The 26,196-nt window shown below is 39.9% G+C and overlaps 1 protein-coding gene and 1 long non-coding RNA gene across 4 annotated transcripts in view; one reads left to right on the plus strand and one right to left on the minus strand.

The window, feature by feature from the left end:
• LOC125129501 (CD48 antigen-like) overlaps nucleotides 1–11,320 on the minus strand; it is a 28,005-nt gene extending 16,685 nt beyond the window's left edge. For all 3 annotated transcript variants that reach the window (XM_047784243.1, XM_047784241.1, XM_047784242.1), the window contains exon 1: nucleotides 11,234–11,320. In XM_047784243.1, coding sequence (XP_047640199.1) covers nucleotides 11,234–11,300 — 67 coding nt within the window. In that variant the 5' untranslated portion in view covers nucleotides 11,301–11,320. The remainder of the gene's footprint in view (nucleotides 1–11,233) is intronic.
• A 9,128-nt stretch (nucleotides 11,321–20,448) lies between these two features.
• Nucleotides 20,449–26,196, plus strand: part of LOC125129504 (uncharacterized) — a 39,381-nt gene continuing 33,633 nt past the window's right edge. The window contains exon 1 of the long non-coding RNA XR_007135489.1: nucleotides 20,449–20,646. This is a non-coding gene — a long non-coding RNA (uncharacterized LOC125129504). The remainder of the gene's footprint in view (nucleotides 20,647–26,196) is intronic.

A 26,196-nucleotide genomic window follows, 5' to 3' on the forward strand; every position in this document is an offset into this window, starting at 1 on the left:
TCACAAATTCCCAGTCACATTACCATCAACCCTTGCAGTTTAATGACAATTGTTGTGTGTTTTTTGCTCACCATTTTTTATTCTTTATCTTTCCGTACTCTTGTGATTAACTTCCTGTTTGACAGACAACTTTTTTGAGGCTTTTCCTCAAATAGGCTCTATGAGAGATCTATTCTCTGGATCCTTACTTAAGTACAAATATGTTCTCTTACCTGCTAGTAAGTGACATCGAGGCTGAATAGCAAGAATTTGTGGATTGCTCTTCTTTCCTTTAAGTAGTACATAGATGTCTTTTCACTGTCATCAGGTTTCCAGTACTCCATATGAGAAGTTGGATTATTTTTCCTTTCAAAGTATTTTCCCTCTGGAAACTTTCTAAGTTTTTTGTTCTTTTTTGTTATATTTCAAGAATTATACCAGCGTACTCTTAGATGCATGTCTTTTTGTCTTCATTGCAGTGAAATTCTCATACCATTAATACTATAAAGTGTACAATTCAGTGGCGGTTCATGTATTCCTAACATTATGTAACTGCTACCTCTCTCTAGGTCCAAAACATTTTTATCATCCCAGAAAAACACCTTGTACCCATTAAGTTATCACTCTCTCCTCCCTCTCCCTAATCCTGGGGTGATCACTAATCTACTTTCTGCCTGTTCTGGATAGATCTTATAAAAGGACTCACAGAGATGTAACATTTTGTGTCTGGCGGCGTTTACTTAACATAGTGTTCTCAAGGTTCACCCAAGTTGTAGTATGTACCCTTTTTGTGGCTAAATCTTCCATTGTATGTATACAGCACAATTTGTTTATCCTTTCATTCACTGAGGGACATTTGGGTTGTTTATACCATCTGGCTGCTATGAATAATTCTGTTACAAACATCTGCGTACAAGCTTCTGCATGGGCATATGGTTAATCTTTTCTAGGATATATACCTAGGAGTGGAATTTCTGGGTCATACGGTAACTCTAAGTTTAATTTTTTGAGAAACTGCCTATTTTCCACAGTGGCTACTCCAGTTTACATTCCTAACAACAGCGTACTTGGGGTGCTGTTTACCCACATCTTCACTAGTACCTCTATTTTCCTCCCTCCCATTAAAATCATCCTAGGAGATATGAAGTGGTATCTCACTGTGGGTTTGATTTGCATTTCCTTAATGGCCAATGACATTGAATATCATTTCATGTATTCATTGGTCATTTGTATATCTTCTTTAGAGAAATATCTGTTCAAATCCTTTGCTCATTTTTAAAAAATTGTATTGTTTGTCTTTTTGTTGTATTGTATTGAGTTGTAAGGGTTCTTTATGTATTCTAGATACAGGATCCTTATCAGACATCATTTACAAGCATTTTCTCCTATTCTACAGGATGTCTTTCCACATTTTGATAATACATTTTGATGCACAAAAGTCTTTAATTTTGATGAAGTCCAATTTATCTGTTTTTCTTTTGTTGTTCATATTTTTGATGTCAAATCTAAGAATTCTTTGCCAAATATGAGGTCATGAAGATTTACCCTTATGTTCCTTCTAATTGTTTTGTAGTTGCAATGGGTTGTTGACCCATTTTGAGTTCATTTTTGTATGTGACATCAGTAATGGTCCAACTTTATTCTTTCGCATGGGCTATCCAGTTACACCAGCACCATTTGTTGAAAAGGCTATTCTTTCCTCTATTTGAATAATCTTGACATCTTCAAATAAACTCAAACCTCTATTGCCAATTCATCAATTATCAGTAGATGTTTGGGTTTATTTCTAGACTCTCAATTCTATTCCACTAGTCTATATATCTATCCTTATGCCAGTAGCATACTGTTTTGATTACTGTAGTTCTGTAGCAGTTTTTGAGTTGCAAAATGTCTAAGTCCCCCATATGAATTTAAGGATCAGCTTTTCCATTTCTGTCTTGCCTTTCGGGGGTGGGGGGGGCATGGAGCGGAATTTCTGAAGTCATAAGGCAACTCTAATGGCATATGGAGTTTCCCAGGCTAAGGGTCCAGCTACAGCTGCCAGTTAACACCACAGCCACAGCAATGCCAGATATGAGCTGTGTCTGTGACCTACACCACAGCTCATGGCAATGCTGGATCCTTAACCCACTGAGTGAGGTAAGGGATCAAATCCAAATCCCCATGGATCCTAGTTGGGTTCATTAACCACTGAGCCATGAAGGAAACTCCAGGATCAACTTTTCCATTTCTGGAAAAAAAAGGTTATTGGAATTTTAATAGAGATTACCCTGAATCTGTAGATTTATTTGGAGAGTATTGCCATCTTAACAATATGGTCTTATATTCCATGAACATGGTATATGTTTCATTCATTTGGATCTACTTTATGCCAACAATATTTTGTAGTTTTCAGTGTACAAATCTTTCACCTCCTCAACTAAATTGATTAGAGTATTGCCCAAGTTCTCTATGACTTACTGATATTCTGTTCAGATGTTTTATCTGTTATTGAAAATAAGGCATTGAAATCTCCAATTATCATTATAGAACTGTCTATTTTCCCTCAATTTTGTCAATATTTGCTTCATAAATTGTGGGCTCTTTTGTTTGGCATGTATATTGTATATCTTCTTGATGTCTTGATCTTTTATCAATATCATATGTTCCAATTTATCTCCAATTTTTTTAAATTAATTTTTCTGGTATTAGCCCCAGCTCTCTTTTGGTTGATTTGTGTGGCTCTTTTTCCCTCCTTTCCTTTTCAACATATTTGTTGGCCTACATTAAGTCAGGAAAGTTTAATTTTTTTTAATTTTATTAAACTTTTGAATAGCCAATAAGGTCACGTGTTACAAAATGCAAAAGGCATAGAATGATAAACTGTGAGAAGCTCTCATGCTTCATCCCTTTTCCTTGTAACTTTTCAGAGATATTCTATCCATACACATAGAAAACACAGACATAGTTCCCACAAATGATAATGTACTATGTAATCTGCTCTGAATAGTGCTTTTTTTCCCACTTGATGTTTGAGGTTAACAATTATTTCATAACAGCACATAAAGACCTGACTTAATTTTTTACATGGTCACGTAGAATTCTCCTGAATTGTTACTGATCCTCTTTCCCCACCCGCAATGGATGAATATTTAAGTATTTCCCCTTTTTTTGCCTTTTAATAAGTTATAATATTTTTCCTAATTTGTGACATTTTCCTTAACTTTGTATAGTCATTTTTTGCCATGAGGAAATTTTAATTTTCATATTGTCAAATCTATCGATCTTTTCTGCTTGCAGAAGCTTTTGATTATTTGTGTGCTTCTCTTTGTCACACTTGAGACCTTCCTACCCTTGGTTATTAAATTATTCCATTTTTTTTCTTTTTTACTGCCACACCCGTAGCATATGGAAATTCCCAGGCTAGGGGTTGAATCAGACCTGCAGCTGCTGGCCTATGCCACAGCTGCAGCAATGCCAGATCCGAGCCACATCTGTGACTACACTACAGCTTGCAGTAACACTGATCCTTAATACACTGAGTGAGGCCAGGGATAGAACCCACATCCTCACATAGAAAACATCGAGTTCTTAACCCACTGAGCCAAAATAGGAACTCCAATCCCGTGATTTTTCTCACTATTTTGTATAAATCTTTTTGTGTGATGTAGTTTTATTGTGGTAAAATATATATAACATAAAATTTACCATCTTAAGTATGCAGTTCAATGGCTTAAGTATATTCACAATGTTGTGCAACTATCACTATTATCCATTTCCAGATGCATTCAAACTTTTGGTCCTTGTGGAATTTATTTTGATATGAGGTATGTGCTGTTAATACAATATTTTTTCCTCCTGATGGCTAGCCAGTTGTCTCAAAATAATTTATTGTATCTTTGTATCTTTCTTGGACTTATACGTTATGTGCTGACACTCTGCTGCTTTAACAACTGTAGTTTTATGATATGTTTTAGTATCTGAAAGACCTATTCCTCAATTATGATTATTTTTCAGAATGTTTCTGAATATTCTTGCCTCATGTTTTTCTATGTAAAATATTTGCTTATCTGGATTTTTTTCTTTTTTTTCCTTTTCTAGGGCCGCTCCCTCGGCATATGGAGGTTCCCAGGCTAGGGGTCTAATCAGAGCTATAGCTGCTGGCCTACACCACAGCCATAGCAACACGGGATCCGAGCCACATCTGCAACCTACACCACAGCTCACGGCAACGCCGGATCCTTAACCCACTGAGTGAGGCCAAGGATCGAACCCACAACCTCATGGTTCCTAGTCAGATTTGTTAACCACTGTGCCATGATGGGAACTCCTGGATTTTTTTTTTTAATTGTTGATAATTTTTTTACTAGGATCATATTTAATTTGTAGATTAACTTCAGGATAATTGATTTCTTTACAATTTAATTTTACTATTGGGGAATATGTCATATTTTTCTATTTGTTCAAGAATTATTTTATGTATATATATTTGGTCTTTGTTCACCACTCCTGGAACATAGCTCCTAAAACCTTTGCAAATTCTTACAAGGGCACTTCAGAGGCATTATAACATTATATTTTGTTCCCAGTTCCTGATATAGCTCCAGAGCAATAAAGGTGAAATGGGTACCTAACAACAAGACTTTTTCTATCACAGCTGAAATACAATGTTTAAGAGGTGACTTTTGGAAAGCTCCTTCAGATGGGGGCTGGTTGCCAGGAGAGAGCAGGTTGAAACTTTCAGTTTCACACACTGTCATCTTAAGAGGGGGCTAGAGACTGAGTTTAATCACAAATGCTTAGTGCTTTAGTCAATTCTGCCCATGTAATGGCGTCTCTCTAAACCCAAAAGGACTGGGTTAGGCGAGCTCTGGTTTGGAGAACCCAAGCAGGTGCTAGGAGGGTTGCACACGCAGAGAGGGCATGCAAGCTCTGCACCCCTTCCCACATACCTGGCCCCGTGCACCTGCCCATCTGGCTGTTCATGAGTTACATTTTTTTTGTAATAAGCCGGTTATCTAGCAAGTAAATTGATTTCCCATAGTTCTGGGAACTGCTCTAGCAAATTAAACAAGCCTGACAAGAAGGTCATGGGAACCTCTGATTTATGTCCAGTCTGTCAGAAGCACAGCTTACAACCTGCACTTGTGACTAGAATCTGAAGTTGGGGAAGAATAAGGGGCTGAACACTTTACCTATGGGATCAGACACAAACTGCAGGTAGATACTGTTAAAACTGAGTTAAGGGAGTTCCCGTCGTGGTGCAGTGGTTAACGAATCCCACTAGGAACCATGAGGTTGCGGGTTCGGTCTCTGCCCTTGCTCAGTGGGTTGACGATCCTGCGTTGCCGTGAGCTGTGGTGTAGGTTGCAGACGCGGCTCGGATCCCGGGTTGCTGTGGCTCTGGTGTTGGCCAGTGGCTACAGCTCCAATTCGACCCCTAGCCTGGGAACCTCCATATGCCGTGGGAGCGGCCCAAAGAAATAGCAAAAAGACCAAAAAAAAAAAGAGTTAAATTGTGGGATACCCAGCTGGTATCTGGAAAAAACAAAGTTGCTTGGTGAGGGGAAAAGAATTCAGACATCCTCTGTCAGAAGTAATATGGTAGTATGTAAGGGCAGAGGAGAAACACAAAGGTGCATTTCCAAAGCAGGCAATTCATCTGTTTAGATTTTCTGGACTCAGTAGTGGTAAATTATATTTTTTCTAGAAAATAATCCATTTCATCTCAGCTTTCAATATATTTATATAAAACTAAGCAAAATAGTTTTTTCATTAACTTCCTTTGCATGTGGCTACTTCTTGCTTTTTAATTTCTTCCTCGGGGTATTTCAGTATTCAAGAGAGCATTTTTGAAAGATTGGAGACTCTTCGATCATGCTTGTGTGCTGTTGGCAGTGAATCAAGGGTTTTATTCTCTTTCAGACAAAACGCTCTAGAGCAGGAGAGAGTTTTTACCACAAAGAAATGTCTGGCTTTTGTTTTGTTTTGTTTTGTTTTGTTTTGTTTTTTTAGGGCTGCACCTGTGGCATATGGAAATTCACAGGCTAGGGGTAGAACTGGAGCTACAGCTGCCAGCCACAGCCACAGCCACAGCCACAGCCAAGCAGGATCTAAGCAGGGTCTACGACCTATACCACAGCTCATGGCAATACCAAATCCTTAACCCACTGAGCGAGGGCCAGGGATCAAACCCATTTCCTCATGGATGCTAGTTGGGTTTGTTACTGCTGAGCCACGACAGGAACTCCAATGCATGGTTTTTTGAACAGGGAATGAAATCATTAAAGAGGAAGGAAGCAGTCAGGGTTCAGGAAAAGTTAGGAATAAGGGAATTTCCAAAAACCAACAATTTAATGAAGAAAGTTCTAAGACACGGCTATGAAGCTATATCCGCATCTTTGCTTTTTGTTGTTGTTGTTTTGTTTGTTTTTTTTTAATTTTGTTTTGTTTTTTACATGTGTATATTTGTATAGTCACAAGGGATTTGGGGGCTTGGGGGGTTTGAGTTTTTTGGTTTGGTCTCTCTCATATTTAAATAAATTTATAAATTTATTAAGCTATTTCTCTCAAGTTGTAGAAAAGAGTCTTTCCTTTGTGCTATTACACATTGGGGGAGGGAATAAACTAACTGTAGAGCATAGAAAAGTATATTCGATGTCCTATGATAAACCATAATGGAAAAGAATATTTTTTAAATGTGTATATATGTATAACCAAATCACTTTGCTGTACAGCAGAAATGAACACAACATTGTAAGTCAACTATACTTCAATAAAAGCATTCAAAAGATTCTTTACTAGGACCAGGGAGATAAAGTTACAGTTAATAAGAAAACAGAAAAATCACTACAGGGAAATTGGTTGCCACAATCCTTACAAGACCCAGGTTCCTCATTTCCAATTCTCTTCCTAGTACACTTCCAGAACCTATTGGAACATACAGAAAAAAGGACTAAATCCAATAACAACTGAAATGCTGGGTAAGAGCAGTGTAATTACAATCATTTCCATCTCTCCTCTGTCAGTACATCCTGCTCCCTGCCTTGAGGACATAAGCAAATATATGCCCATAAAAAAATTTCCCTTACAAATTTGTGAGGAACTGAAATGAAATATGATGATATGATGCCATATATTTTATGTCTTAAAATTATTATTTTAAATAAAGACAAGAGCTTGCCAGTTTAGTCCACTTCAATTCTTAATAAAAATGAGTTAATCATGAACCCAGAACTGCCTGAATCTGCTTTATCCAAAATGCATTTGCAGGAAAGAGTTTTTGTGTTGTCTCAGTTTAAAGACTAGTGAGGACATCGCAGCCACTGGGTCCCACCCAGCTCCCTGCCCTCCCTTATCTTGTGGGATTCCATGAAACCTGGGTAAGGGTCTAAATCTGCTTAGAATTCAAGCACAGCAACTGCCTGCTTGGGCGAGGCAGAACAGCTACATCTTATATGAGGGACTTCCTGCCCTCAGTGGTGGTTTGGCATCTAAAAGAGCACAGAGGTGGCTTCCTGTATACCCCTGATCTCGGAGAGACAGCAGTGAGTGATGGCTTGGGGTGAGATCTTAATCTTCTGCTCTGCTCAGGCAGCTTGGATGAAAACCAGGAATCCTAACCACTAGACCAGCTGGAGGCTAGAAGCAGAATTGCCCTGACTCTTGTCCCTGTTGAAAGCAAGAATATTGCAAGGAGGCAAATATATGTGTAGAGTTTACTGTTGGAGTCACAGTACAACATGTGGAAGAGCACACAGAGAAGTAGTTTAAGTGAGAAGCAAGGAAGTGATACACACCCTAAAGGGGAGTATGGGTGCAGGTGTCCCCCTGAGCCAGAGAGCAGATTTAAATCACTTACATAGGACAGTTCTTCTGGGTCTCTGTTTACCTTTAGCCAATTATCTTGTTTTAATTCTCACACTTGATTGGACACAGGACCCTCCCCAATATGTGTGCACATCTTTTGGAAAAGATAGATTCCAGAGCAAAGGGTGCAGGATGGTATCAGGACTTATTATGGCCTGGAACCCCCTCCCTCTTTGAGCCCTAGGAGTCTTACTTCGCATGTGTAATTGGGGAGCTCTCCTTGACCCCAGGAGTGATTGAAGTGGTCATCTTAGCTCTCTACTCCAGCTGAGCTGACCTCCTTCAATTAACTTTTTCCTTGAGATGTCAATGGACTTACTTGCTGTTTCACAGCCCAGGGGCTCAGCTACCTCCTACCTCACCCCACCCCCACCACCCTGCCACCACCTACCAAGCCCTCTGAGAATGTTGACAGATGCCGCAATAGCAGAACAGTAGAGGTGCTCTGGTAGCACAGAGGAGTCATTTAGATGGCTCCAAAAAACAAAACAAAACAAAGCAAAAACGGGAGGAAAACCTAAACAGCTCACTGGCCCCACAGACCCCCACAGCCCTAAGAGGAAGTGATAGCTATGTTGAGAAAAAAGGAAAAGGGATTCAGATGGCGGAAGGGACTAAGAGAACAGCTGTTTCTTTATTGAGAAATGCAAATGTATTCATTTCCCTAGAGGCTGCCATAGGAAAGAAGGGTCAGAAGTTGTGAGAGGAGAGTAATTTCTTTTAAATAGCAGAGGTTCCCTTATTTCTTAATTAAGAGGTCAGAGTTCTGTGTGTGGGAGTGGGGCGGGAGGGCTAGGACAGTAAGGGCAGTGCAGCCTCGGCCACCTCTCTGCAGCCTGCGGCAGAACCTAGTCCTGGTGCTGTTAGAATCCTGGGGAAGCCTCTCAGTTCTGAGATCTCAGGCAAGTTGACTGGCCTCTCTGAGCCTTGATTTCCTCAAATGCAAAATGTGGTTAGTGTCATCTACTTAATGGCGCTTATGCAAAAGCCAGATTCCTGACGTAGGTCACAGTGCTGGTGCTTAGCAGGGGATCTTCCCTGTGTTGACCCTTCCTGCCTCATTAGGAAACCCCACAGGAAGCATGTAGCGTGTGAAGCTGAAAAGAGATAATGTACGTAATATTCTTAGTACAGATCTTGCATGTGGTAGATACTGAACACATGTTTATTCTTGTTCTTCCTTCTAACCAAGTCCTTTTCACCTTCTCACTCACCGAGCCAGCATGGCTTACCCATAGCAGTCATTGTCACCACCTTCATGCTGTAACTTGACCTTAGGTGATATACTCTCTTATTGGGTACCAATGTTTTCTTTTCTTTTAGGGCTGCACCTGAGGTATATGGAGGTTCTCAGGCTAGGGGTCAAATCAGAGCTACAGCTGCCTGGCTACGTACACCACAGCAATGCCAGATCCGACCCATGTCTGGGACATATACCACAGCTCATGGTAATGCCAGATTCTTAACGCACTGAGCCAGGCCAGGGATCAAACCTGCAACCTCACGGTTCCTAGTCAGATTCATTGCCACTGAGCCACGACGGGAATTCCCCAATGTTTTCATTATTATAAGTAGACCAAAAGGAATGTCTTTGTTCCTGAGATTCTTCTGCATGAAGGTTTTTTCCCTTGGGTTAAACCTCAGAAATGGAATTACCTAGAAAAAGGTTGGAACAATTCAAAGGTTTAATGTTTCTGACACATCAAATGAACTACCAGAAGTTCATTTTAAAAGTTGCCCATGATATATGAGAGCATCTGTCACACTGTCCCATGGCCATCAGAGTATTCTCATTAAAGAAAAACATCTGCACTAGTTTGACAGGCAATATATGATATCAAGTCTTCTTAATCTGCATTTGTTTGATTAACTGTGAAGATGACTATCCTTCATGCTTATTTATCTTACATATTGTTTTCTTTATGCTTCATCTGTTCACACCATCCGCTCACTTATCAACAAAGGTGTAGCATTTCTCTTACCGATGTGAAAGGCGAAACATTTTTTGACAAATGTTCCCACAATGTTCACTCTGTGGAGGTGGAAGTGGGTGGGGAGTTTAGGAAAGCGTGCAATCTCTATGTTACCACAACCCACTTGACTCTCAGAGGAAAACCTTTCCTGTCTTTAAAACCTGTTGAATTATGACAAAACTCAATCATTAAACAAGGAAACGACACTTTTTTTTTCTTTTTGTTCATTTGCCTTTTCTAGGGCTGCTCCCGCGGCATATGGAGATTTCCAGGCTAGGGGTCGAATCGGAGCTGTAGCCGCCGGCCTACGCCAGAGCCACAGCAACGTGGGATCCGAGCCACGTCTGTGACCTACACCACAGCTCATGGCAACGCCAGATCCTTAACCCACTCAGCAAGGCCAGGGATCGAACCCGCAACCTCATGGTTCCTAGTCGGATTCATTAATTACGGATCCACGATGGGAACTCCCCACCACTTTTTGTTGTTGTTGTTCTTTTACAGTGTCTATTTGCAAATCTTTCATTAAGACTAAAAAGCGTACCATGGCATACATGTGTGATCTGTGTCCCCATGTCAGACACTGGTCATTATGTGCCCTGTTTCATTTAATCTCCCAAAATGACACCTCAAGTTAGGTGTTATCATTCCATTTTATAGGTGAGGAAGTGAAGATCAAAAAGGTAAAGCCCTGTTCCCGGGGCATGTTTGTTGGCCCAGGACTTTACGGCCAATATTTTGCAAAACCAGAATTTGTGACCCAGTGGGTCTGACTACAGAGCTCAGCCCTTCTTGGCACCATAAAAAAGTTTAGGGTACAAGGGCAGCGGGCCAATCCCCAAGTCACACATTAGGTAGCAATCTACAGCATGACCCACCCCCATGAAGAGCTAGAAAAAACTGTAACCAACATCAAGGTCACCAGCAGATAAGACGACAGGATCCTATTCCCCACTCGCCCTCACATCAGCACGGCTCAGTGTCCATGACTGAGGGGCCATGAGAGGCTGTCCTGTGTCCTGGCTCGCCTCGCATGCCCTCCTCAGCCTGGGAACAGAGGAAGGGAGCAGGCTGGGGGAGTGGGTACGAGATGGAGAGAAGGGCCTGAGATTGTGGAGATTTTTCCATCAAACAGGAAGGTGGAAAATGAAACACTGCTCTAATCATTTCAGCAACAGCAGCTCAACAAAGCAGGGCAAATAACTGCCTTTTGAAGTAAAGATTTGATGGTGATTTTCCTTTCTTGAGACACTTGAGATCATCCCAGAAAGGCTCTAGTCCCTCTTTCCTCCCCCTCAACCCTCAAAGAAGCTTGAGGAATCAGGATTTTGGTGGCATGAAAGCCCCAGCTGCCCACCTGTCTCCCTCACAGCTGATTCCTCAGCCTCCCACCACACCTTCCCAGGAGCAGCGCCACCTCTTCTGTTACTCACCGAGAATGAGGCTGATTTGGAACAACAGGTTCTGGGTGGGGAACCAGCTGCTGCATAGGGAGTCCATGACTGTCTAGTGACAGCCTGAAACCGTGGCTCCTCCTCTGCCCCGCCCCCCGCCCCTCCCACTGCCCCCACAGTCTCAGGTCCTCTCAGCACACACTAGTCTCTCTTTGCCTGATGAGCCAAAGGACAGTTAAAGTTTTAAAAATAAGGGTTTTTTTTTTTCTGATACAAATAATCCATGTAGATTCTGTAATATTTGGAGAACACAGAAAATTATAGAGCAGAATAAAAAGCTTTTGTTATCCCACCTCACAAAGCTATCAGAAGCATTCTATTTTTTCCAGGTTATTGAAATATTATTGACATATGACATATGTAAGTTTAAGCTGTAGGGCATGATGATTTGGTACATGTATCTATTGTAAAATGATTATGCAGTGAGGGCAGTTAACATCTCCATCCCCTCACATAATGACTACTTGTGTTTGTGTGCGATGATAACATTTAGGATTTATTCTCTTGACAAGTTTCAGGTATATAATATAGTAATTTTTTTTTTTTGTCTTTTTGCCATTTCTTGGGCCACTCCCACGGCATATGGAGGTTCCCAGGCTGGGGGTCAAATCGGAGCTGTAGCCACCGGCCTACGCCAGAGCCACAGCAACGCTGGATCCGAGCCACGTCTGTGACCTAAACCACAGCTCATGGCAATGCCAGATCCTTAACCCACTCAGCAAGGCCAGGGATCGAACCTGCAACCTCATTGTTCCTAGTCGGATTTGTTAACCACTGAGCCACAACGGGAACTCCAATATAGTCCAGAATTTATTCATCTTCTCATCAGAAGTTTGTACTTTTTGACCAACTTCTCCCCATCTCCTCTTCCCCAGCACTGGCAATGACCATTCTCACTATTTCTGAGTTCAGCGTTTTTAGATCCTACGTATAAATGAGATCATACAGTATCTGCCTTTCTCTGTCTGACTTATTTCACCTAATATATGGCCCTCAAATTTCATCCATGTTGTCACAAAAGGCAAAACTTCCTTCTTCTTAAGGCAGAAATATATATAAACTTTTTCTTTATCCACCTATGGGCAATTAGGAGTTTCCATGTCTTGACTGAAATGAATACGGGGTGGTACAGGAGGAGGTGGGGCACAGATATGTCTTTGAGATCCTGATTCATTTCCTTCAGATATATTCCTAGAAGTGGAATTGTTGGATCATACAGTAGTTCTATTTTAAATTTTTTGAGGAACCTCTATACTGTTTTCCATAGTGGCTGTACCAATTTACATTACCATTAACCATGAACAAGTGTTTCCTTCTCTCCACATCTTCACCAATACTTACTGTTTCTTGTCTCTTTGACAATAGCCATTCTACCAGGTGTGAGATGATAACTCATTGTAATTTTGATTGCGTTGCCCTGATAATTAGGAATGTTAAGCATCTTTCATGTACCTGTTGTTTATTTGTGTCTTTTTAATAAAATGTCTATTCTGTTCCTATGCTCATTTGTAAATTGATCATAAGCATTCTTGTACAGTTCCTTTGGGTATGTTTTTCTGTGCATTTTAAAATAAAGTGGAAAAAAAAAGTTAACTTTTTAGATTGAAGTAGTGGTCTCCAAACTGCATTATGTGAGATGATCCATTGAAGTATAAGAAGAAAATAGAAGAATGTCTATTTATATTTTTATTGACAATAAGAAAGAAAAATCTACTCATAACCTGTAATAAAATTTCCCTGGCACTCTGGCTTGGTCCGTTTGTCAGTTGTGTGTGAATGAATTACCCCAATAGAAAGTGTGAAGTCCCAAGGGCAAGATCGAGGGTGGCACTCTCACTTTTTGGGTCAGTTTCAGATGATCTTTCCATGTGGCATGGAAACCATGGAATTAACCAGCACATAGTGGTCAAGTTGTGTAGAAAGCTCTCCTGATTCTCCTGATATTGGTGGACTAGAGATAACACAGGTGGGGCCAAGAACAGGAAAAAGATAGAGCTAAACCTCCTCTTACACCTGGTAAAGTTCTCTGTCAGCACATTATAAGGCAAAACTGGTGACCGCATTAAACCGGACAAGAAACTCACTAAAAATTTCCAAATTGTTTATGGTACCCCGATGAGATCTCTCTCACTACCTGCCAAGTGTATTTCCAGCAGACATAGATGTTTCTTGTAACATTGCTTTGAAAGAGAGGGATAATGTAAACAGTCTAAATGTCCCTAGCTTTTTGTATTAAAAAATTCAAACTCACAAGAAATTCAAGAACATCATATGAAATATGGATTTGCCTCCACTGCTATTAATAATAAGCCTTATTATCTAAATACATATTGATACAAGATTAAAATTCAGAAGTTGGTTGCATTTCTGTACAGTACCAATGAAATATCAGAAAGGGAATGTAAAAAAAATAACTTTTAAAATCACACCCCCCGAAAAATCTAGGAATAAACCTAACCAAGGAGGTAAAAGACTTACATGCTGAGAACTTATAAAATACTAATAAGGGAAATTAAAGAGGGTTCAAAGACATGGAACGATATACCATGATCCTGGATTGGAAGAATTAATATTGTTAAAATGGTAATACTATCCAATATAAATATGGTGTAATTCACAAATAAATAAATATAAATTATGGTTTATAATACATGCCTGCCTAAAATCTTTTAACTTATTTTTCACAGCCTTGCCGTGTAAAATTTGTAGACCAGTGATGTAGATTATATTTCTTTGCCTTCCCTATTAATGACTTTGATGATAAACATCCTATTTTCAATTTTACTAGTGGTTTCCCGTAAATGAATAAAAATGAATTTGAACATATTTTTCCTCTCATTATCAATGCTATGCATAGAATGCTATCTATTTCCTTTCCCTTGGTCAGTAATAATTGAGTATGTTTGAGTATGTTTTCTCTCTTTCTCCCAATTCTTAGTTTTGTTGGTATCATCTGGGATTTTATATACAGTTTATACTTACTGAAATCGTTTACTTTCTGTCTTTTCCACAAATTTAAAAATATTTGCATTTCAAGTTTGGTTCCCCAGCAGTTGTGAGGTACATGCTGAAGAGAGGCCAAGCTCAAGTTGCTTTAAGAAAAAAAAAAGAAAAGAAAAAGAAATTCATCGGCAAGATTCTAATGCACTGAGACTGGAATTCTATCTAGAAAAACCTCAAAAAAATGGAAACTAGTGATATTTAGACTAGTTACACTATTCCTCTATTTTAAAGCAATGTTACAACAAACTTCTCTGTCCTTTTGAAGTACAATTGGCTGCTAGTGAGGGAGATCTAATCATGTGACCTAAAGAAATTGTGGGCTTGTTCTTCCCTTGTGTTCAGAAAAAAAATCTAGAGGAATCAGTGCAGAGCAAGAATGACACTTCTAAGAAGCATAAATTTCCCAGCCTCCCTGTATTCTTCTGCACTTGGTATATATCTTTTATCCTTAAGGTCACAGAATGGCTGCTGGAACTCTAACCATCACTTAAAAGTTCCAAACACTGGAAAGAAGAAGAGAGAGGAAGGGTGAGAGGGTTTTCTTCAAGTCCCACCCAATGACTTTTGCTTACATTTCATTGGCCCTCCTGGTCTTACAAAAGAGTCTGTGAAGTGTCAATTTTTAATTAGTCACTTCACTACCATCAAATATATAAACAGAAAGGATAGAGAGTAGGCAATAGCAGTTTCAGCCATAACACCCTTAAACATGATTCACTGAGAATTTGCATGACTTTGCTCCTAAGATATTTCCCCAGAAGTAGAATTCCAAGATCAAAATGCATTGTGCATTTACAACACTGATATACTGTCAAATTGCTTCCCCAAAAGGCTATGCATGTTTACATTCCCACCAACAGTTCCCATTTTTTCCATAGCCTCTCTGATACTGGTCATTATTGTCAACTTGATATATGAAAAATGATATCTTGTTTCATTTGTTATTCCCCTGATAACTAGTGAATTTGAGCATCTTTGTACAAGTGAACTTGTTGGCTTTGATAAATAGAATTGTCTGGGGAAAAGACTTCCTTTCTCTCTCACGCATGCCATCCTTCACCCCCTCATTTCAATACCCAGAAAAGACGAGGCTTATAGGCAGCATTCAAATATAGAGATGTGTAAAAAGTTGACTGAGCTGATACAGACAGATTCTCTAACATAGTATCTGAAAGAGAAATTGAGTTTTCTTCTGAACTGAGTAAAATTCTAAGTAAGAAGAAAAGGTCAAGGGAGATGCTTGTTAGAGTCATGTGGACTGAGTGAGGAGGGAGACAGAGAAGCAGCTGTTTAGGATGTTCTGGGAAGTTGTTGATTCAATTCCCATGCTTGACTCATAATGAAAGGCTCTGTCTGGAATTGCTCCTCTTGTGGGGGAGGAGTGGCAGCATCTGGTCTGTAAGACTTCAGTGCAGACTCTCACGCGATGTCATGGTCTAGCATCAGTGCCCTCCTCACTTTCAGTGTCTCACTGAATAAATCTCTCTAGTCTCAACACATGTGTAAAGGTCCCGTCTTCCTTTTGAGTGACATGTGATTGGAAACCTAACAGGCAAGTCTCTCTATCAACATTGCCAAACACCAATGAAAATCCTGTCAGGCAGAGAAAAAGGCATTTGCAGCTCTAGACCCGGATATGGTTCATAATACTAGACATCACAGACTTTCTCTGATCTCTGTCAATTCTCTGACTCCAAAGCCACACTGTGGCATGCCTTCATTCATAGGCACTGCACTTCCTGCTAATGTTTCTTGTTTCTGAAAACTGTTTCCTTCAGCCGTAGCACAAGGGCCTGTCCTTTGGTCATTCCCCAGTTACAAGAGTCCCTCTTCAGGAAACTCTGTTTCATCAAATGAAACAGGTGGGAAGTGCATGTCAGCCCAGTCCTGGCCACAGACCTCCTTTCCCTTCCAGGAAAGTTTCCGGTTTCTTAAGGAGTTGTGGTTCCACTGGATTAACACTGACTTCAGCCTACAGCCTCAGGAGTAATTCGTTAGAATTTACACATTCATTTCTGCTCACAGGACAATATTTGCAGGTGGGGGAGTCAAACATAACTTATCTAACATTTCACCATATATCAACATGTGCCTGGTGAATCTCCATTTGTCCTCTTGTCCCAGATTCCGTAAATGTTAGAGATGGTCTTGGCAGCAGGAGTAGGTGACTTAGGATTGTGAGGGACCTGCTTATGCAATGGAATTGTGTCTCCAGGTCCTGCTTGAGCCTACTCTTTTTTTTTTTTTTTGGTCTTTTTAGGGGTGCACCTGCAGCATATGGAAGTTCCTAGGCTAGGGTTTGAATCTGAGCTGCAGCTGCCGACCTATGCCACAGCCACAGCAATGCTGGATCCGAACTGCATCTGTGATCTACACTGCAGCTTGCAGCAAGGCCAGATCCTTAACCCACTGAGCGAGGCCAAGGATCGAACCTGCATTCTTATGGATACTAGCCAGGTTCTTAACCCACAGAGCCACAGTGGGAACTCCAACATTGAGGTTCTTGAAAGGGATTTTCAAATATGGAGATTAACTGGTCAAGCCCTGCAAAAAGAATTCGAGGGTAGGGCAGGGCACTAGTGCTCAGAGCCCCATTGGACTGTGTAGGTATTATGTTGGCCTTGTGTACTCACCTGCAAAACTGGTTCATCCCCCTTGCCACTTCGTCTAAACTGAAAATACGAATCATACTGAATTCAAGTTGAGGTACTTCTCCCACAGATTTTTTTGGGGGGCGGCATAATTAATAATAAAACTACCACCTGCTTTAGTTAATGCAACTCAGTCAACTGGAATGGTTCTTACCTGCTCCCCCGCCACCAGCAGTGTTGAGTTTCTAGGAGCCCATATGGAAAGGAGCTTAGCTCAGAAGAATTACTGCAAAATTCAGAGAGACAACACTGCTCCCCAGCTCCCATCCATCTGGAAAATGATAATGTTCTCAGATATTTAGAATCCTCTTTTAAATTGCAATCTGCATGTTTTTGAGGTAGCCCTAGTTATAATTTATACAGCTGCATGGCTGTATACTGGGGTGTGTGTGTGTTTCTTTGCAGAAAACCTCCTTTGCATGCAGGTTTTAAGTATGATAAGCTTTCTAGTTCCCTCTGATTTCTGGGACTCTAACTGCTACAGGTGGATCGTGAGAACCAGGCTCAGGAAATCCAAAGGAAGTGACATATGAGGCACAGTTTTGTCCTGTTTGAATTAATAAGTTGGCCAAACAGTTTTGTTTGAAAGAGTATGATGGCTTGGGGTACTCTTCCTCAATTTCCTTAGCAATAAGTACTAAAAAGTACTAAAAAGAGTGGACACTTAACTATTGTTTTCTTACCTCTGAAGATTATGACAATAAAATAAAACCATTGCATGTGAGGTGCTTAGCACAGGACCTGACATATTACAAGGACTGTGAAATATGGCTCATACTTTATGTCAAGGTAAGAAAAATTTACACATAAAATTTTTCTCTGCCCTTTGGTCTCCTCTCTCCCCTCTACTGTGCATTACTAAACCTCCCCATAGGTAGAAATACCGGCTCAACCATAAAGAGCACCATTCTCTTAGCACCAACAAGACAGCTCCTTAAAGATAACATTGCTTCTTAATCTTGTAGGGGGGGCACAGTGGCCCATGACCCACTACTCACTTTGTACTTACAGATCTGGATTGTGCAAACTAACATCATTTAATGTACAGCCCTCTGTCTCAAAAACGTGTATAACTCGTGCTTTTGCCTCTAATGGGTGGAACAGTTCTCAGAGCTATCTGAGAGCCTGTTCCCAGCTTAAAATCTTCAATTCTGGAATTCCCATTGTGGCTCAGTGGTAATGAACCTGACTAGTATCCATGAGGTTGCAGGTTCAATCCCTAGCCCCACTCAGTGGGTTAAGGATCCAACATTGCCCTTAGCGTAGATCACAGAGGTGGTTTGGATCTGGCAGTGCTGTGGCTGTAGCATAGGCTGACAGCTGCAGCTCTGAAAATCCTCGATTTTTCTTGATGTGTAGCAAATGCACAGTGTGCCAACCAGGGAAGCCTGCAGATATCTTCAACATCCACAAGAGATGAGGGCTTAGAGTTTTCTCATACCATTCAAAAACATTAATACAGTACTGGGAATGCACACAGCCCTATGCATGCAGGAATCTTCTATATTCTAGGGAATATGTCAGAGCTTTCAAAAGTTCCTGTGGACATCTAATTCCCTAATTTTTCCTTAAAAGCTTTTTGGTGAGCCTATTGTTTGCATCAACAATTATCTACTACTTCAAATAGCCACAAAGTTAAACACTTTTCTTGTAGTTGCTTTCAACAAATACATCCCTCCAAGTAAAAGGAGAGCACTCAGTTAGGTAAAATACAGGCATCGTTGCAAATGGGGTCTTTCAGGAAGCCACTAGAGAAGCAAATGACAGTTCTTTGCACGTGAAACTTTAAAAAGAACTCCAGCCCAGTTCCGCTCTTTCAAGTGGCTACTAGACTGCTAGTTTCACCATGAATTCAGGTTGTTATTTTTCAAAATTACAATGAGGGTAGAAAGTAGGGGATGAGACTGAGACAAGCAAAAACACCACAAAGTTCTCTGTTCTTAATGAGATGAAGCTCTTTTTCTCGAATAAATTCTCCTTGGGTTGCTGCAAGCCATTGGTTAATATTCAGAGTTCTGGAAAAGCACTCTAAAGTTAACAGGTTTTTTTCTCTGCTTTCATGGAAGAGAGAATTTTTGAAGGCTTTTACCCCACCATATTCTACACTTTACATCTTAACATAACATGTTGAATATTTGATTCCTTACTAAAGCAAACGTTGTGCAGGGTTTATATTCCTCCCTTAATGGCCCATCGAAATCACCCATCATCCTGTTATTGTTTTATGAAATTTTGTTCTCTTCTTAATTAAAAAATATTTGTTAACAGCAAATAGTTAGGTCTAGAGGATGAGGGAAAGAGGAATAGACAATCAAAGATCAGTCTACCATCAGCCTGCTCCAACAGCTGTCTGTTCCTCTCCTGACCCAGCCTGAGGATGTCCTGGGCACACTGATCATGAAAAAGACTGGAGCTCAGAGCTTCTACTCCTTTTATCATACCTCTTCCTCTTTTCATACCTCTTATCCTCCTAGGTTGTAATTTCAACCCCACATGAGGAAACAGACATCCTCTTTCTCGCAGGGTGTCTCTCAGTCTAGACTTGAGTTTCTCAGAATCAACACCCTCCTGCCCCTCCTGGGCATGTCCATGGCTGGGTTGATGTTGACAGCCTGTGATTACCTTGCGACTTACTAGAAGGTGTAAACTTGGACAAGTTAACTTACTCCTCTGGACATCTGGAATGCTTATCAATAAAGTGTGTGTAATTCTTAGATAATATGGTTATTCCGAGGAGTCAATGTATGTTGTGGATTAATTGAAATAATGCAGGTAAAGCCACAAAATATATTACATATTGCCAAACCTGGAGGCTCTAGGGCCCTGAATGTGGGTTTTCCCATTGTGGCTCAGCAGGTTAAGAACCCGACTAGTATCCATGAGAACACCGGTTTGGTCCCTGGCCTCCCTCAGTGGGTTAAGGATCTGGCATTGCCATGAGCTGTGGCGCAGGTTGCAGATGTGGCTAGGATCTGGCATTGCTGTGGCTGTGGTGTAGGCCGGAAGCTGCAGCTCCAATTTGACCCTGAGCCTGGGAACTTCCATATGCTGAAGATGCAGCCCTAAAATGAAAGAAAAGAAAAGAAATTTATTCTTTGCTCGAGGCTTCTTATGTAGGCAATGAACATGTTGAAGTTGATGGAAACTCAGAAAGGAAATTTGACTCATTAAATAGGGTAGGGACAGAATCCAAGAGAGCCTCATCCAGCCTTTCTGTGGAAGTATGATTTCTATGCCCGACCCCGAGGTTGACACTAGTGGTCAAGGCTGCCTGGGGCAGAGCTGTTAACCCAAAGAAGAAGTCACTGAGTGTAGGAGGTGGATGTGAGGGTGGGGAGTGTGAAAACACCAAGCTATTTGTGACTGCAGGGAATGGGGCCTGTCCAACAGAGTGTCAAGCAAATCACAGACTGAGGTGGTTTACACATTAGTTCTATAATTATTTAATGAGTTCGTACCTTAGGTGCGAAAGACTTTTCTCTAGAGTGGCGAGGGGCTGTCTCCTCAGAACTAAGTCCCTGGCCAGTGGTCAAACAAGAATTGGCTTGCTAGCTCCACCCTGGAAGAATTGTGTAAAAGGCCTCTAGAGTTCAAGCTTTCACTTTTCTCTTGCCTCTGACCATTCTGATGTTTCCTCTGAGACACACTAGCAGGCCGTCTGTGATGGGGCTCTGCTCAGAAGACCCCCCCTCCTCTGCTGAGCCTCCCTGGCCCTGGAATAAAGCAGTCTCCTTCTCAGTGAGTGGCCTGGGCTCCTGGGACGGGCACGCCCTTGTGTAGACCTGGGGTGGAGCCTGGGAGAGTGGCAGCTGACTACTGGGAGGGCTCCTTAGACTCTGATATCCTTGGTGAATGAAAAAAAAAAACCACTACCTTGTAACCTGTAAGTGTATATTCTGTTCAGAGCTCTGAATTGAAAAGAAAAAATGGCCTTTTGGTGATGACAAGGCTGAGAACCCTCACTGGCTGTGTTGAGGGAACCGTTCACCAGGAAGGTGAGGCTGCTTCTGTTGCATGCACAGAGAAGCCACTAGAGTCTGGAGTGTCCTTGTGTCTGCTGGCAAGGAGTATGGGGAGAGAGGGTCCTTAACCATGATGGGCTCCAGACAATGGAAACAGCACAAAGAAATGGAGGCTGAATTTGATGCATGAGTTGAGAGGGAACTACTGTCTGTTGCGTGAGGAAGTGATGGGGTCAGAAAAATGAACAAAATCTTAACAGATATGAAAGTTTTTAGTTTTATATTATTTAAATATATTTTAATTCAATCTTATCTACTACCACACCTTCCCCCACTATTTTTTTTTCTTCTTGAAGATTAGATCTGAGAACTTTGCCTTCCTTCTCTAAGTCTTCTTCTGTCTTCCTCCCAGCTAGGTTCACCAGCCCCTGCTGGGTGGGTCCTCCCTGCAGCCTGAAGGCTAAGCCTCCTATCCTTGGTCCCCTAATCCCAGCAAGTGGAAGGTCTGACTGGGCTGCTCAGCTGGCCAGAAGTCCCTGCCCTGCAAAACCCTGCTAAATGCTTGCTTCTCACTTCCCAACAGAGGAATGTTGGAGGATGACCCCCCAGGGGGCTGCTCTGATGCTGGTGATGGTGGGAGGGGGAGCTCCTGGGGAGGACAGGGATGGGGTGGAGAGCTGAAGGACAGCTCCCACAGGGGAGAAGCACTGGACTGGGCTGCAGAGGGGCCCTGGCTCCAGGTCTGGTTCTGCCCTGTGCAACTCAGGATAAGTTCACCCCTTGGGGGTCCCCTCTCCTCTAGGAAAGGAGGGGTCTGGGCAGATCGTGTTGAGGGCCCCTCCTAGCTCTGAGGTTCTGGAATTCAGTGCCTCCACCTAGATAGGACTCTCCAGTGGGGTCTTCAAGGCCCCTGCTCTGTCTCTTCACCCTGTCCTATCCTATTCCTGTGTCCTGACAGCGACTGATAGCTAGTGAGGCTTTTTAGGGCACCTTCAACAAGAAGACTCTTGGCCACTCCTGTGATTATTTCTTAGCCCTCCAAGTATAGGAAGAACCTCCCTCATCAAGCCTTCCCCTTGGAATTCAGCCTGGCTCTCTGCTTTCTCTGTCTCTACTCCCAAGAGAGGTCTTCAGACCATCTGCTGAAGGACATCGCCTCCTTCCCTACAGGGTGTGAAAACTTGGTCTGCAAACCATGCTAGGAAAGCATGTTATAGCTGTGCATTTAGAAGCCACTAGCTAATAATTCCAGCTAACATTTTTCAGTTCCTGCTTATTAGCAGAAAGTTGAGTTTCTTCCTTGCTGATACCAGGTGGTGATCCCTCTTACCAATGCTTACCAACGGAGAGTGACACAAACATTTTTTGGCAGGAAGCACCTGTGAAAATCTCTTAGGAAGTTACTACATTGGAGACTGAAATACTGTTCCTCAGTAAGACCAACTGCCACATTTTCCCTATTGGAACAAGGGTGTTTCTTGAACCCGCATTAAATGGGGCACTTATGGCTAGTATCCACTGTTATACTAAGAATTATTTATTTAAACATCCAATTAATTATATAATATTAGATTCTCTTTGGTTATTTACAATTTTTAATATGTTATTAGACAGTTCATATTTTGTTGATAATTTTTGTGTCTGTAGTCATATGATATATTTGTCTACAATCTTTTTTTCTTGTGGTTTCCGTATCTGGTTTTGTTATCAGTGCGATATTATACTCATAGAGGTAGTTAGGAAATGTTCTCTTATCTACTTTTAATTCTAATTTTAGGAGAATTAAAAAGGATTGGTGCTAATTCTTCTTGAAATATTTGATAGAATTCATCAGTGAAATGACCTAGCCCGGAACTTCTCTTTGTTGGAATACTGCTGGTTACTAACTCAATCTTATTTGCTATAGGTTTGCAGTAATTTCCTATTTCTTCTTGAGTCAATTTTGTTAATTTGCATTTCTAAGAATTTGTCCATTTCATCTATGTTTATAATGTGTTGATATATAATTGTTCATGTTATTTTTATATTTCTGTTATTTCTCTGAGGCTAGTATTAATGTACCCAATTTGATTTCTGTGATTAGTGATTTGTGTCTTTTATCTAATTTTCCTCTGTCAGTCTCATTAATGGTTTATCAATTTTTTTGAGTTTTTATAAAAATCAGTTTTGGTTATATTGATTCCTTCCATTGTTTTTCTATTATCTATTTTATTTATCTCATTTCTAATCTGTATTATTTCCATCCATTAATTTTGGGTTTTGTTTGCACTTTTTTTTTAGTTCTTCAAGGTATAAAATTAGATCATTGACTTGAGATCTTTCTTCTTTTTAAATCAGGCATTTAGTACTATAAATTTCCTCTGGGTACTGCCTTTGCTGCATCTCATGTTTTGGCAGTTTTGTTTCCATTTTCTTACATCTTAAAGTGTTGCTTTTTTTCTTTTTATTTAAGTAAAATTGACTTACAATATTATATTAGTTGCAGGTACAACGTAGTGATTCAATAAATTACATTATAGTGATTGTATATATTATGAACTGATCACCACAATCACTCTAGTTACTATCTGTCACAATACAATATTATTCACTATATTCTGTATGGTGTATATTACTTCCCTGTGACAATTATTTTATAACTGGAAGTTTATGTCTTTTAATCCCCTTCACCTATATCATCTATTGCCCAACCAATACCACCCCTGGCAACCACCTGTTTGTTCTTTGTATCTATGAGCCCGTTTCTGTCTTATTATGTTTGTTCATTTTTTTGTTTTTTAGATGCCATATGTAAGTGAAATAAGAAAGTATTTGTCTTTGATTTATTTAACTTAGCATAATACTCTCTAGGTCCATTCATGTTATTGCAAATGGCAACATTTCATTTATTTTTTATAGCTGAATAATATATTCCATTGTGTATATAAGCTACATCTTTTTTATACATTTATCTATCAATGGACATTTGTGCATCAAGTGTATTGAGTATCATGCTATTGTAAATAATACTGCAATAATAGTGTGTATATCTTTTCAAATTATTGTTTTCATATTCTTCAGATAAATACAGAGAAGTGGAATTGCTGGATTGTATGGTAATTCTATTTGTAAATTTTTGAAGAAATCTCATACTGTTTTCCATAGGGGCTATGCCAATTTGCATTACTACCATCAGTGCAAAGTATTCCCTTTCCCCACATTCTTGTCAACATTTATTTCTTGTCCTCTGGTAATAGTCATCCTAACAGATGTGTGCCAATATCTCATTTTGGTTTTATTTATTTTATTTTATTTATTATTATTATTATTACTGCTTTTTAGGGCCGCATCAACAGCATATGGAAGTTCTCAGGCTAGGGGTCCAATCAGAGTTACAGCTGCCAGCCCACACCACAACCACAGCAATGCCAGATCTGAGCTGTGTCTGCAACCTACACCACAGCTCTCGGCAACACTGGATCCTTAACTCACTGAGAGAGGCCAGGGATCGAACCTAGTCAGATTTGTTTCTGCTGCACCACGACAGGAACTCCTCATTTAGGTTTTAATTTGGACTTCCTAATGATTAATGATTTTGAATATCTTTTCATGTGCCTGTTGGCCATCTATATGTCTTCAGATAAATTTCTTTTTCATGTCCTACCCATTTTTTAATTTCATTGTTTGGGGTTTTTTTTATTGATGTTTTGAGTCTTTTACAAATTTTGGATATTAATCCCTTATCAGCTATATCATATGCAAATATCTCTTCTCATTCAGGTGTTTGCCTTTTCATTTTGCCAGCAGTTTCCTTCACTGTGCAGAAGTTTTTTAGTTTGATGTGGTACCATTTGTTTATTTTTTTATTTTATTTTATCATTGCCTGAGGAGATAGATACAAAACAATACTGCTAAGAATAATGTTGAAAAGCATACTGCCCATAGTTTATTCTAAGAGTTTTATAATTTCAGGTCATATATTTCAGTCTTTTTTTTTTTTTTTGCTTTTTGGTGCCATACCTGCTGTATACGGAGGTTCCCAGGCTAGGGGTCAAATCAGAGTTGCAGCTGCCGGCCTACACCACAGCCACAGCAAGGCCGGATCCAACCCATGTCTGCAAATGAAACCACAGCTTATAGCAATGCCAGATCCTTAACCTACTGGGTGAGACAAGGGATCAAACCTGCATCCTCATGGATCCTAGTTGGGTTCGTTAACCATTGAGCCATGAAGGGAACTCCCATATATTTAAGCCTTTAATCCAGTTTGAGTTTATTTTTTATGTAGTGTAAGGAATTGGTCTAGTTTCATTCTTTTTCATGCAGCTCTCCAGTTTTTTCAGAATCATTATCATTACAAATTATTATTAAATTAATTATTATTAAATCAATTATCATATATTATTATAAATTATTGAATAATAAATCATTATTCAATAAATGAATCATTTGTTCAATAATTTATTTAATGTCTTTCCGCATTGTATATTCTTGCTTCTTCTGATGTAGACTAATTGACCTTACTAAGTCAATTTTATTGACTTAGTTTATTTCTGGGCTGTCCTGTTCCTTTGATCTGCATGTCTGTGTTTGTGCCAGTACTTTATTGTTTTGATTATTGTATCATTGTAGTATAGTTTGAAATCAGGGAGTGTAATGTCTCCAGCTTTGTTCTTCTTTCTCAAGATTGCTTTGGATATTTTTGGAGTTTTTGTGATTCCATACAAATTTTAGAATTGTTCGTTATATTGCCTTGAAAATTACCATTGGAATTTTGATAGAAATTGAATGAATCTGTAGATTGCTTTGAATACTATGGACATTTTAACAATATTTATTCTTCTAATCCATGAGAACAGAATCTCTTTCTATTTATTTGTTTCTCTTCAATTTATTTTATCAGCATTGTATAGTTCAGTGTACTGATCTTTTCCTTCCCTGGTTAAATTTATTCTTTGATATTGTATTTTTGATGCATTTTAGATGGAATTGCTTTATTAATTTTTCTTCATGCCAGTTTGTTATGTCTGTATAGAAATGCAGTAGATATCTGTATATTAATTTTGTATCCTGCAATTTACTAAATTAATTTATTCTAACATTTTTGGTGGCTTCGGTAAGAATTACTATATATAGTGTCATGCCATCTACAAATAATGACATTTTATTTATTTCCTTCCAATTTTGATTTTTTAATATTTATTTTCCTTGTCTGAATGCTGTAGCTAGGACTTCAAATACTATGTTGAATAAAGGTGGCAAGAGCAACTATCTTTGTCTCCCTAATCTTAGAGGAAAAACTTTCAGCTTCCCATCATTGAGTATGATGTGGGTTTGTCACATATGA

This window comes from Phacochoerus africanus, chromosome 6, assembly GCF_016906955.1.
Source record: "Phacochoerus africanus isolate WHEZ1 chromosome 6, ROS_Pafr_v1, whole genome shotgun sequence".
Classification (NCBI taxonomy): domain Eukaryota; kingdom Metazoa; phylum Chordata; class Mammalia; order Artiodactyla; family Suidae; genus Phacochoerus; species Phacochoerus africanus.